Raw genomic sequence first — 12735 nt, forward strand, 5'->3', positions numbered from 1 at the left:
CCTGCCTGGAGATGATGGGGATTGAACCTGGGGCCTTCCGCATGCCAAGCAGGGGCTCCGCCACTGAGCGACAGCTCTGAATCCTCTGCAGTAAGGTTTCAACATTTTAAAAGTAGCATATTGTTAGGTAGCGATTAATTTTATTTGTTTGACCATAGCCCATAACAAACAAATGAGGTAAGTAATTATGAAGTAATGGCAGACTTGCAATTATAAAGCCAAACATCTCAAAGTAAGCACTACAATAAATAATAACATGTAAATTCAGTTGTCCAGTTCATTAGTGTCCAAGTAATGCTGCTTTGCTAAAGCAAAGGCAACCCTTTTTGTATTACCCTCTTATTCTCACTTGGAAATTTAAAAAAAATGTGTGTGTGAATTCAACCTGTGTTCATGAACTGTGTGTGTGTCTATCTGTAATTTACTCCATTCATTTTCACTAATAGGATATTCAAATGTATAACGAAGAATGTCCTTATTCCTATTCCTTACAGATACAGGTAGTGTATTATTGTATTGAGAAGAAGGGAAATTACAGAAAGACATGGTTCAATATGCCACATTTTTTGTTTGCTTTTAATTTCAGAAGTCTACAGAACAAATGAAGAAAGTCCCTACTATTGTTTTATCTGTCTCTTATAAGGGAGTAAAATTTATTGATGCAACAAATAAGGTATGTATCATTTGATTACACAGTTATTTTATAATAAATGGCTGCTCCACATTCATAATCATCCTTTCCCGTGCTGTTTGTAGTATGTATCTGGATGACCACAAATTGCCCACCCCTGAAATAGAATATGTAGTTTCTCATGGAAGGATAAAACTAAGTGAAGGAATACCATCTATAGTTCCTGCAACAAATGAGTAACAACTTGCATTCCCCACACATAAACAACATTGGGTGGTATTGGGTAAGGCTCCAAGAACAGACATGAGGGACAGTTCACCTCATAATGCTGAACCACTTTATAGCTTAGTCATAAGCAGTGAATGAATTTATCTACTTGTGATTCCAGATGCCAATTTTGGCTTAGCATCATGATTTATGGTGTTACACTGTTTGGACAATAGGCGTACTCAACTGTAAGATTTTATTTACTCATGCAATACAAGCTAAATGACACATGCATTTACTTGTGGGAGGTCTAACTGTGTGAGCAGTATTATGACAGAGGTACAGACACAAGGAAGATTGTACTTTCGGTAAACAGGAAAGGCTCAGCAACCAGAAATCCCTATTCACATTAGTTATTCTTCAGGCTGTTGTAGGTCCCCTTCTCCACTGGTGCACTGCTCATACAAGTAGAACAAATTAGGTATCTTGTTATTTTAAAAACGCCTCTTTTTTGCACAGTCAAAAGTAGTTATGCATATCTGAGATCCATTAAAATCACAATGTTAATACTTCAGTTTCACTAATTGCAAGGAGATTAAATATTACCTCTCACACGGTTGAGTGATCCTGGCTTGAGTGATCACTTCATGTTTTCCTAAAGGAAGAGAGTAGCCAATTTGGTTGATTTTTGTGATCTAAAGTAGCGATCTAAAATAGTCTTATGAAAGAGTTCTAAATGTCAGAATGGTATGATTTTTTCTGATTATGAAACGAAAGCTAGCTATGTGAAGGCCAGTTCTATGATCTGAAGCTTAAATCTTTTATTGTTTTCTCAGAAGAGTGCTGATTTCACACAGAGCTATAAATACTGTAAATATACTAAAAAACGTGCCGTGTTCACTTGAGAGATTTCAAATTCTAGAAGACCTTTCAGTGAACCAGAGATGAGTTTGAAACATGTATTGAAAATAATGAAGCCCACTGAGTTTTAAAATCAGATTCTGTTTTTAGTGCAAGCGACGCTTCCAGTTCTAATTCTTCCTGAGAATTAGAAAAATCTAATTCTGAAAACCTTGTTTTTTTCCCTTAGCGGCCATACTAACACAATCTACATCCTAAGGCAATATTTTTTCTTTTATTTGTAGGAAACTGAATCCCTGTTTTTTTAGTATCACTGTAAATGTGATAACAGTCCATATTATTTAATCCAACAGGTTTGAAACTAAGAACAAAGACAATAGCATGAAGGCATAATATTGGGTTTTGCTCAAAGTAGTGTAAAATGAGTTTTAAACATCACTGACTTTAAAGATCTTTACAAATTGGTGCTCATTAAGGCATAATCATTAATTTGATTGTGGTTTTACATAGGCAAAACCTTATGCAGAAATAATAGTTTCAGAAATGCTCCAACAATTTGAGATAAGAGGATTTAATAGTGGGCTAGATTATGATTTTCTTAGTTTTGATTCTCTTCTATAAAACAAGTACACAGATCTGAATAATTACAGTTTTCACTATATATTAAAATAGCTGGCTAAATTAATATTCCAGTGAGGTCTCTTGATACTTGCCTGAAGAGATAGTATCTCAGAATTAATTTGTCATGGGGGCAACAGATTAGTGATGGCACAGGGAGGGCTGGACAGAGATTGACAGTGGCCCTGATTCAGAAAATAAGCTTTAATCACATTCTTAAGAATTAAAAGATGGATGCAGCATACGTGTTCCGACCCAATGCACACAGGAAAGGTTTGGATTGTGGTAATAGCATTCTTTCTGAGTTTATTAGCCTAAAAAACCCAAATGCATACTGGTGACTTTTATCTGAAATAACATTCACAGAAGATAAATGCAGTGGAGGTGCAAATCCTTTTTGTTTGGCAAAGTGATTATATGGATCTTTCCTTGTCTATTACACTAATCTGGACTGTATCCCTTGCTCTGTACAGCTCATTTAATTGCATATCCCTGTTGCAGAAAACTGTTGTACTGTAGATTGAAATGAATTCCCACATCTTTTGTATTAATAATTCTTATTTTTAACTAGAAAGCCTCAGTGCTATGAAATATTCCCCCCTCCCCGAGATGTTCATGCTCTCAAAACGTGGCTAAATAAGTGTTTGAGGGGCTGTCTGTGTACAATTCCTGGTAGTGATTAAATATATTGAGAGTTATTTTCCTTGCATTCAGAATATTATTGCTGAACATGAAATTCGTAACATTTCCTGTGCTGCACAAGACCCTGAAGACCTCTCTACATTTGCTTACATCACAAAAGACTTGAAGACAAATCACCATTACTGCCATGTGTTCACAGCCTTTGATGTGGTTAGTTTATAATTATTTTTCTACTTTATCACTTATTTTTAGCAATTCCATAGGTTTTATTAGAAGTCTTAATAATGGGTAACCCAGAATGTGATTTTGCTGAGAAGTGGAAGTTATTTAGAATTAAAAGTGTAACCAGAGAGTCAAGCCATTAAATTTTGTGATGCAGTTTCAGCTATAGTGAACATCATTCAGGATTGATGCTGGTGTAATATAGTTTACTGGTCAGCACAGCTAAACTGTTTCAGTTCCAGCTCATGTGAGAAAATGTAACATATTCACATGACAACACCAATTTACAGATTTAACATAGGGCTCATATCATTGCCATACTGTAGCTGAAATTTAATTCAAAAATAATAAAAAGTTTTAATTAGCTGCAGTTTCCCCATGCATGGAAGAACATAAGAAGAACCCTGATGGATCAAACCAAAGGCCTATCTGTCTCAGCTCTGTGTTCCCATAGAGTCCAGCCAGACGTCTGGGAGTTCCATAAACAGGACAATCTCCCAGCAACTAGTGTTCAGAGGCATATTGCCTCTGATATGGGAGGTAATATATAGCAATCATGCCTAGTAACCATTGATAACCTTATTCTCCATTAATTTGTCTATTCCGCTTTTTAAGTTGGCAACCATCACTACATCCCCTGGTAACTAATTCCACAGTTCTATGCACTGTTGGAAGTACTTCCTTTCGTCTGTCACAAAACATGCAGCAAAATATACACAATTATAGTTATCATTTATGATGCTTTATACACAGGTGCCACACTTTCCCCTGTTCATAACTTAAGAGATAAAGCAACCTGGATTAGGTTCTACAGTGATATCACATTTTTCTTGTGCCTGTAGACTAGGAAAGGAACTCTGGATTTAACTAAGACAATATGGTTTTATTGCAGTCCTGTACTTAACCCTTCTACCTTACACTCTAATATGCTCTGAAGGCAATGAGGAAAATTTCTGTTAAGAAAGAATGAAAATTCAGGCTTTTGAAAAATAAATTTTGCACGAAGGTCACTTTATTGGCCAAAGTGTTCAAAGTCCATGGCTCTTGGCTATTTAATTTTGAACAAAATAGTAATAGATTGAACCTTCCAGCATACCTATTTTGAGGATTCTGATTTCTGCCTTGAAGCTTTAAAAGTTTTATTATATCACAGCTCCCTAGTTCTTTTAGCTCGCATTATGAGAAAAATTAATGCGTGCATTTCTCCTGTGGAGCTATGGCTGGCAAATACAAGTAAAGGTCCACTGACAGTTAAATTACACACACAGTGTACTGTGAATTCTACTCCAAAATATGTTTTTCAAATACCAACTGGGTAGAAGAGGAAAAATGTCAGGGGTATTTGCACATAACCTCCTCTTATGGAGTGTCTAAACTGGAAATGAAGAAAATCACAGCTATTTTTTCATGAGAGGAGGCAAAAGGACTGTAAACGCTATAGTTTTAAGTATTGTTGTTGTTGTTGTTGTTGTTCAGTCGTTCAGTCGTGTCCGACTCTTCGTGACCCCATGGACCATAGCACGCCAGGCCTTCCTGTCCTGTGCTCTCTCCCGGAGCGTGCTCAAGTTCATATTCATTGCATCCGTGATGCTATCTAGCCATCTCATCCTCTGCCGTCCCCTTCTCCTTTTGCCTTCAGTCTTTCTCAGCATCAGGGTCTTTTCCAGGGAGTTTTCTCTTCGCATTAGGTGGCCAAAATATTGGAGCTTCAGCTTCAGTATCTGTCCTTCCAATGAGCACTCAGGGTTGATTTCCTTTAGGATGGACTGATTTGACCTCCTTGCAGTCCAGGGCACTCGTAAGAGTCTTCTCCAGCACCACAGTTCGAAAGCATCATTTCTTCGGTGCTCAGCCTTCCTTATAGTCCAGCTCTCACAGCCATACATTACTACTGGGAAAACCATAGCTTTGATTAGACGGACCTTTGTCGGCAAGGTGATGTCTCTGCTTCTTACTATGCTGTCTAGGTTGGCCATAGCTTTCCTCCCAAGGAGCGAGCGTCTTTTAATTTAATGGCTACAGTCACCGTCTGCGGTGATCTTGGAGCCCAAGAAAGTAAAATCTGTCACTGCTTCCATTTCTTCCCCTTCTATATGCCAGGAAGTGATGGGGCCAGATGCCATGATCTTCGTTTTTTTAATGTTGAGTTTCAAACCAGCTTTTGCACTCTCCTCTTTCACCCTCAACAAGAGGCTCTTGAGATCCTCTTCGCTTTCTGCCATTAGGGTGGTATCGTCTGCATATCGGAGGTTGTTGTTAATTCTCCCAGCAATCTTAATTCCAACCTCTGATTCATCCAACCCGGCATTTCTCATGATGTACTCTGCATATAAGTTAAATAAGCAGGGTGACAATATGCAGCCTTGTCGTACTCCTTTCCCAATTTTGAACCAATCGGTTGTTCCATGTCTGGTTCTTACTGTTGCTTCTTGACCCTGTTAGGCAATCCTTTTGTCGTCTTATAGATGGTGAGAGTAATAAGAAATAGAGTTGGTTCTGGTTTACTAGTTATTCCAGTATGCTAATCAGCTATAACCAAGCCATTTTTTGCCTTGCCTGCCTTAAGAACTAACTTGGGTTTAAGAAGTGGTGATCACGTTTTGGCTGAAAGCCTCCTGTCTCATTACCAATGGAAGCTCAATGGGCTTGCATTGGTGCAGCACTGAGGATAGACACTATCCGGACTACAAGGATGTCTTAAATATAATGATAGGCATTAAGCTTAAATGTCTCTTTAACGAAGAGAAACAAAGGAAAAAGATTCCATTGTTTTGAATAGGCAATTAATTTAAGACATTCACATTTTAATATTTGACTTTCCCTGTTTACATCATATTGGCTCATATACAAGCAGAGCCATTTAAAAAAAAATTATGAGCCAATCCAAATTTGACTGCCCCTTCAAACAAATCGCTTCCCTTTAAAATCCAGCTGAAGGCAACAAGCAGCCATGGGGAGAAGCGGGGAAGCTAAAGATGTTCCACCTCCAAAAATCCCCTGATCAGAGGAAGCATCCACAGCCTCTAGAGGTCCCTTGTAACAAGCAGGTCCTCAGAAAGGGACTGGTCTTTCTTCCCCCATGGCTTTTCAGGATGCAGCCTCCCCCATGGAATCTAATGAAGGAGAGAAAGAGGCTGCATTGCCTTAAAATCCTGGTATGGAGGTGGGAAGGAAGCACCCACATGCCTCAAGGACCTTATTTCCCAAGCCAAGGTGGGTCTGGGTGTCCCCTCCCCTGCCAGGGGTTTTTGGGGGTGCAGTTTCTTTTCTTCCTTTCCCTCTGTGGCTGACTGCTCCTGATAGGTTGGAAAGGGGGGGACAGGGTTTGGGAACTGGTTAATTGGGAGGAGGGTAAACTGAGAATTAGTCTCCAGCTTGGATGGTAATCCACACCGAAGAATAATGTATTGATTATTTATTTTGAAGATTTATACCTATAGTCCCTGGGAGAGTATCCCAGGGACCATAGGATACAGCGGATTTCCCCTGCTGAGGCCATAGGCACTGCTACAACCTCAGGAGGGAAAATCTGAATGGAGATTCTGACCTGCTGCCTCTCCCAGTCTTTGCAGCCACCATAGTAAGCTCCATAGTGGCTTATCTTCCAAGATCACTGTTATAATATCAGAAGAGGGTTGGGGAGGGGAAGATGGGGGTGTGCCGATGGGCGGGAACCAGAGAGGCCAAGGATCCAGGAGATCCAAAGGCCTCTCAAGCCCAGCCCCTGTGACTCCACCAGACGGGGCCCCATCTGGTGATAAACAGTGTAAAGGAGCACAGAGAACTGCCTGCATTGCTCCTCCCGCCCTGCTACCAGCAGCCTGGCAGGATATAGGGTTCTCAGAAACCTCTGAGACTGTAGGCTTCAGGCTAGTGGGCAGCAACCCAGTTGAACTGCACTGTAAAACACATTGTTTTATCATGCTGATGAATGAAAAGTTCTATGCTGTACAGGCAGAGATGGGGCTGGAAGTAGATCCCTGCTACAGAATGAACACACTGATGTTTCATTTGGAGGCAGAAATAAAAGTTAAGAATATATGTGCATTTTAATTCTAAGCAGATCCTGGACATTCATATTACAAAACTACATGTTTTCTTGAAACTCTGGGTGCTGGTGTGTTGGATTATAAGTTAAAAGCATGAGCTTCTGAAGCCCACAGAACTTCAGCTTGAAAGTAAGTAGGTTTCCCAGTGAGGTTTTACTCAGTCCTGAAACGTAACATAGCCATCCTATGAATACTTTCCTCAGCATAGGTTCCTCTGAATTCCAAGGGTCTTACTTCTAAGTAGACATCCATAGGATTGCACTGTGCCTCAGGCCCCATTCTTGATCACAGTCCCATAGTTCTCTTCCCCTGAAGTTTCACTAAAGCCAAGACATCCTTCAGAAGCATTGGACAGACTTACTTGTACTGGAATTTGGCAGAGCTAAATTGATATTGGGCGATTTTAAGTTATGCTTTATTATATTAATTATATTCTATTTTCTGTAGTTGGTTTAATCCACAAACCCTTGAGTAAGCTAGTTTAAAATCAAAATTACTAAAACTCCTCTGGGGAAATGTCAATCAATGTCAATCAATAGGACCCACACCCCTTTCTCTCTCTCTGCCCCCTAGAGGGGGAGATCCAAAAAAATCCCTGGTTTTTTTTGGCAAAACCATAGGATTGCAGCCAGAAACACACTAAATATAGAGTGTACTCTCAGTATTTCCCTTAGTTTTCTGGCTAAGCCCACTGAAGCTGTTGTGAATGTGTCTGTCTCTCTGTTACTGTCATAGTGCAGTACAAGGTAACTGAGACATTCAGCACTATTAGCATCACGTTGAGGCCAGATAGTTAAGATCAGCAAGGAATGGGAACAGTAAGCACAATTGTTCAGGAAGTATTAGCTCTCCTCTGTGGCAAGACTGGTGCAATTTAAGGTAATGCTTATCTCAATTTGACTTGGAATTCAGCTTGCTGGATTTAAAAACAATGAAATTCTCCGGAAAGCAGTGTAAGAGTACCAGGAACATGTTGGATGGATAGTATTGTTCAGCAGTTACTTGGACAGGTTCACTAATAGTCAGTGTGAACTCGGGGCTGAAATAGGCTTCTGTGCATAGAACAGCAATACTGTGTGTCCAAAAGACTGCAAGGTTGGGGGCCAGGGGGCAGAGGAAGAAGAAATTAAATCCAGAAAACCAGTACCAAATGTGGTATTGTTGTATTTGATTGTGTGTTTTTTACTGTGTATTCTGATTTTTTTGTATTCACATTTTTTAGCTGAGAGCTACTTTATTTCATATAAAGCAGGCTAGATTTTAAAATTAAATAAGCAAGCCAAATTGTGCAAGCCCATATTAAACCCATGCACAAGGTTTTGTACATAATTTGCAGAATTCTGTGTGCTCAGTCTGCCCTATTTCCATTGGGTTGGTTCCATTGGGTGTGTGATTGATGTTCACACTTTGAACGTTCTACACACCTTGTGTATGTGTGTGTTTTGTGGTGAGAAGGGGAAATCCAACATGTTGTATCCAGGGTATTTGTATTAATAAGCTATTAATAGTATCTTCTATAGACCTTTCCAGAAACAGACAACACTGCCGTACCTATATGGCATTTTATTTAAATTTTTTGTTCAAACTAACTCATTTTAATGCTGCTGTTTATTGCTGTTCCAGAATTTAGCCTATGAAATAATTCTCACATTGGGACAGGCATTTGAAGTAGCCTACCAACTAGCACTTCAAGCTCGAAAAGGAGGCCATTCTTCAACCCTTCCTGAAAGCTTTGATAATAAACCTACCAAACCAATCCCCAAACCACGTGTTAGCATTCGAAAGTCTGTGGTGAGTACGAACTGTACTGTATACAGAAGAAACCTGTTGCTGCTGGCATTTTGGTATGCATTGTGGTCAACAAAGCTATCGGCCTGAGATGCGTTACAGCAACTCCATTCCAAATCCAGTGTGAGATTTGTAGAAATTCAGTATTTTGTAATTTTATAATTTCATAACCTTTATATTTAAAACATTCTAAAAGGCAATCCTAGCCATGCTAAAAACTTTGACAAATGACCTGTATTAAACATGGTTTCACCTTAGCCCTATGCAGGCTTTTTCCTGTTCACGTGCAGGGCCAATGTAGCGAGGGAGACGTGGGCCTGCATGTAAGCCCCACCCACAGCACCCCCACATGAAAGTCTGAAAAGGGCTCTGTAAGTGCATTTGGCTGAACCCAGTTACAGAGCTCCTGTGATTAGAAACCTGGATAACACAGGATTTCCGATCACAGGAGCTCTGTAAGTGTGTTCAGCCAAATGCACTTACAGAGTCTTTTTCAGACCTTCGTGGTCTAAACAGAAGCCAGGCATGTGGAGATTCTGAGGGTGGTGCTTACACAGACACCCAAGTCATCCTCCCCCCTTTAGCCCTACATGCGAGCGAGCAAGCAAACATCTGCATAGGACTTTTATATATGCAATATCAGTTATGCTCCAGTTCTTCTGCTGTGGTTTGTTCCAGTGTTTAATAGCAGCCGTAATACTGTAGATGAAATACACCAGCAACTGAAGACTGCTGTGTGTGTATGTGTGTGCGTGTGTGCGCGCGTTATCCTTTTAGTGCTTATGCACTACTGAGGGCAGCTTAGAACACTTTAAAATTACAGTATAATAAATTACAATAAAAATACAACAAAAGCAGAGACCACCAACAAAACATAACCTTTACATAAAATAGTAGAAACGTAGCAGGTAGGCAAATGCCTGCTGGATTAAAGATGTCATTACCAGCTGGCGAAAGGCATCCAGAAAGTATGCCATCTATGCTTCATGTGACATGGTATTTTACAATTTTGGGGCAGCCATTGAGAAGGGCCTATCTCTCCTTGCTATCAGTTGTGCATCTACATTAGCTCAGGCACAGAGAAGGACCTCTCTTCTTGATCTTAGGGACTGGGCAGGATTGTATGAGCGGAGGCGATCTCTCAGGTATCCTGGATCCAAGACATTTAGGGTTTTAAAAGCAATCACAAACCCTTTGTGCAAATTGCAACCAGTTCAGCTACTACAGGATTGGTGTAATACAGGGGTGGACAACTGTGTGAGGTCTGGGGGCCATTTTCAACTCTTCGACCTCTCCCATGGGCCACAGTAGGGATTTTTAAAAAAAAAGAATTGGTGGCAAACTCAGGAGCACTAAAAGAGTTAGGCTAAAAGAGTTAGCCTGCAGTGGCAGGCTGCACACTGACCACCCCTGGTGTAATATGATCCATGGGTATGTGCCCACCAACATCTTTGCAGCTGCATTATGGAGCAGTTGAAGCTTCTTAAGTCTCTTCAAAGGTAGCCCTAGTAGAGTGACTTGCAATAATCTAACCTGGATGTAATTAAGACATATGTTGTTGCCAGTTCTGACCAGCCTCAGCTGGCCAAATGTACTCCTTGCCACAGCTGTCATCTAGGTGTAAAGCAGAGTTCAAGATCACCCCCAGACTGAGAACTTGATTCTTCAAGGGGAGCGCCAGCCTATCTAAAATAGGTTGAACCCCTATTCCAGAGTCCTTCTCCTTCCTGACCAAGACCATCTCTGTCTTGTCTGGATTAAGCCTCAGTTTGTTAGCCCTCATCCAGCCTATTACTGCATCCAGTTCAGATCTTCAATAGCATTTTTGTTATTAATAAGAAATGGAATTGTGTTGATGACAATATTGCCATATTGATGACAACACACCCCAGATCCCAGACAGTCTCCCCCAGTGGGTCCTTGTAAATGTTAAATCACATGGCGGGGGGACAAGATCTATCCTTGCAGGACACCATACGCCAATGGCTAAGGTGCCAAACAGCAGTTCCCCAACACTACAAGTACAGAGTGGAACTATCACAAAATAGTTCTTCCTAATAGTTCTTTGTGCAAATTGCAACCAGTTCAGCTACTACAGGATTGGTGTAATACAGGGGTGGACAACTGTGTGAGGTCTGGGGGCCATTTTCAACTCTTGGACCTCTCCCATGGGCCACAGGCCTACCAGGCAGTCCAGAAGGATACCATGGGCAATGGCATTGAATGCTACTGAGAGGTCTAGCAAAACCCACAGGGACAGACTTTCCCCTGTGCAGTTCCTGGCAAAGATAGTCTACCAAAGCTATCTCGGTCCCCAAACCAGGACTGAAGACAGACTGAAATGGGACTAAATAATTTTTTTCAGCCAGGAACATCTAGAACTGAGATGCCACTACACTTGCAAAAATCTTACCTAAGAATGGCAACACGGTGGGGTCCAAAGGCGGCTTTTTCAGCAAGGCTCTTACAACAGCCACCTTAAGCCTAGATGGAACTACCACATTTTCTAAGGAAGTATTCACCACTCTCCCAAGCCTCCTCTGGCTGTTTTAATCAGTGAGGATGGTTAAGGATCAAGTGTGCACATGGTTGGTCTTATACTACCAAGGATCTTGTCCACATTCTCAGGATGTTAGAACTGAAATGTAGGCATCACAACCCTCAATCAAAGGTACATCCCTAGGATCTGCTATAACCATGACATGCAAGTTGGAACAGATGCAATTTTTTTCTGCAAAGTATCTAGCAAAATTATCAGAGTGGGCTCCTCATCCTCAGTCCTCTCTGATCCTTGATCTTTTCTTCTGCCATCATTGAGACAGTATAGCCCTTAACATGGGCTGTGAGCTGTATTTGTTCTCCCATTGCTCCTTCATCACCCTGAGTTCTCTGGAAAACCAGAGAGCATGTATGGCAGTATCAGCAAGGAGAGGATGCTCTGGAGCAATTGTATCATCCACTTGGGTCATTTCCCTCTTCCATAGATCAGAATCACCCACTGAGGGAGCAGGAAACTCTCCCAGGGCTGTCAGGAAACCATTCAGATCCATCTTGCTCGAGAGGCAGATTTTTATAATAGGTGGAAAAGGGAAGATATTTTAAAGCCATTCAAACTCTGTCCAGAGTACCCCCTCATTGGATTTACAGCAAAGACAGAGGCAAAGAGCAAGGCCACCCTCTACTGAACCGCCACTTTCACAACTCCTCTCACACTGGAGTCTGGGCTCTCAAAACAAAAAGTGAGACAGGGTCCATCCTCATCCTGAAAACAACAGAAGGACCAAAAATTACACCCAGTCTCTCAAATGGCCATGACACAGCAGAAGATAAAAATCCTTACAGGCTGGGCACCCTTAACCAGCCATACATCAGTCTTTCTTACTCTGCAACACAGCAGATAAAACTGGTGAGGCGGAAGATAGTAGATCCCTCCCAACTGGCAGTACTCCCTCCGCTGCTGCCATTTTCTCTGAAGATCTCTGTGGCTTACAGGCTAGGAGACACAGAACAAGCTTATGCCATGGGCTCCTGCCCCAGCCAAGCCATAAATCTTTCTGTGGAAAAGGGAGAGACAAATACTCTTTCAAAGAACTGGCCCAGCTGCAATCAATTCCCAGCCCTTTAGGATGCCTTGCCATTGTAAAGGTAATACTTTTCTAGGAGCTCTTAACAACTGTTCCTTACTGGTGGGTGTCAGCTATCCTGGGGGTTTTAATA

At 41.1% G+C, this 12735-nt stretch overlaps 2 protein-coding genes across 24 annotated transcripts in view; one reads left to right on the plus strand and one right to left on the minus strand.

Annotated features, from left to right (window-relative positions):
• Positions 1–12735, plus strand: part of ANKS1B (ankyrin repeat and sterile alpha motif domain containing 1B) — a 578800-nt gene that overhangs the window by 564881 nt on the left and 1184 nt on the right. Inside the window, exons 23-25 of the mRNA XM_084810203.1 lie at positions 587–673; positions 3032–3169; positions 8854–9021. Of these exons, the coding sequence (XP_084666329.1) occupies positions 587–673; positions 3032–3169; positions 8854–9021 (393 nt within the window). The remainder of the gene's footprint in view (positions 1–586; positions 674–3031; positions 3170–8853; positions 9022–12735) is intronic.
• APAF1 (apoptotic peptidase activating factor 1) overlaps positions 1–12735 on the minus strand; it is a 103214-nt gene that overhangs the window by 12928 nt on the left and 77551 nt on the right. The window contains exon 29 of one of the 23 annotated variants that reach the window (XM_084810195.1): positions 1387–1493. The exons of 21 other annotated variants lie outside the window; for them this stretch is intronic. In XM_084810195.1, the coding sequence (XP_084666321.1) occupies positions 1479–1493 (15 nt within the window). In that variant the 3' untranslated portion in view covers positions 1387–1478. Of the gene's footprint in view, positions 1–1386; positions 1494–12735 lie in introns of those variants that run through there. One more of the 23 variants, XM_084810201.1, reaches the window with a different exon arrangement.

The sequence above is a fragment of the Heloderma suspectum genome, chromosome 7 (genome assembly GCF_057233095.1).
Source record: "Heloderma suspectum isolate Gila_16-S chromosome 7, 16-S_ref, whole genome shotgun sequence".
In the NCBI taxonomy this organism is placed as follows: Eukaryota; Metazoa; Chordata; class Lepidosauria; order Squamata; family Helodermatidae; genus Heloderma; species Heloderma suspectum.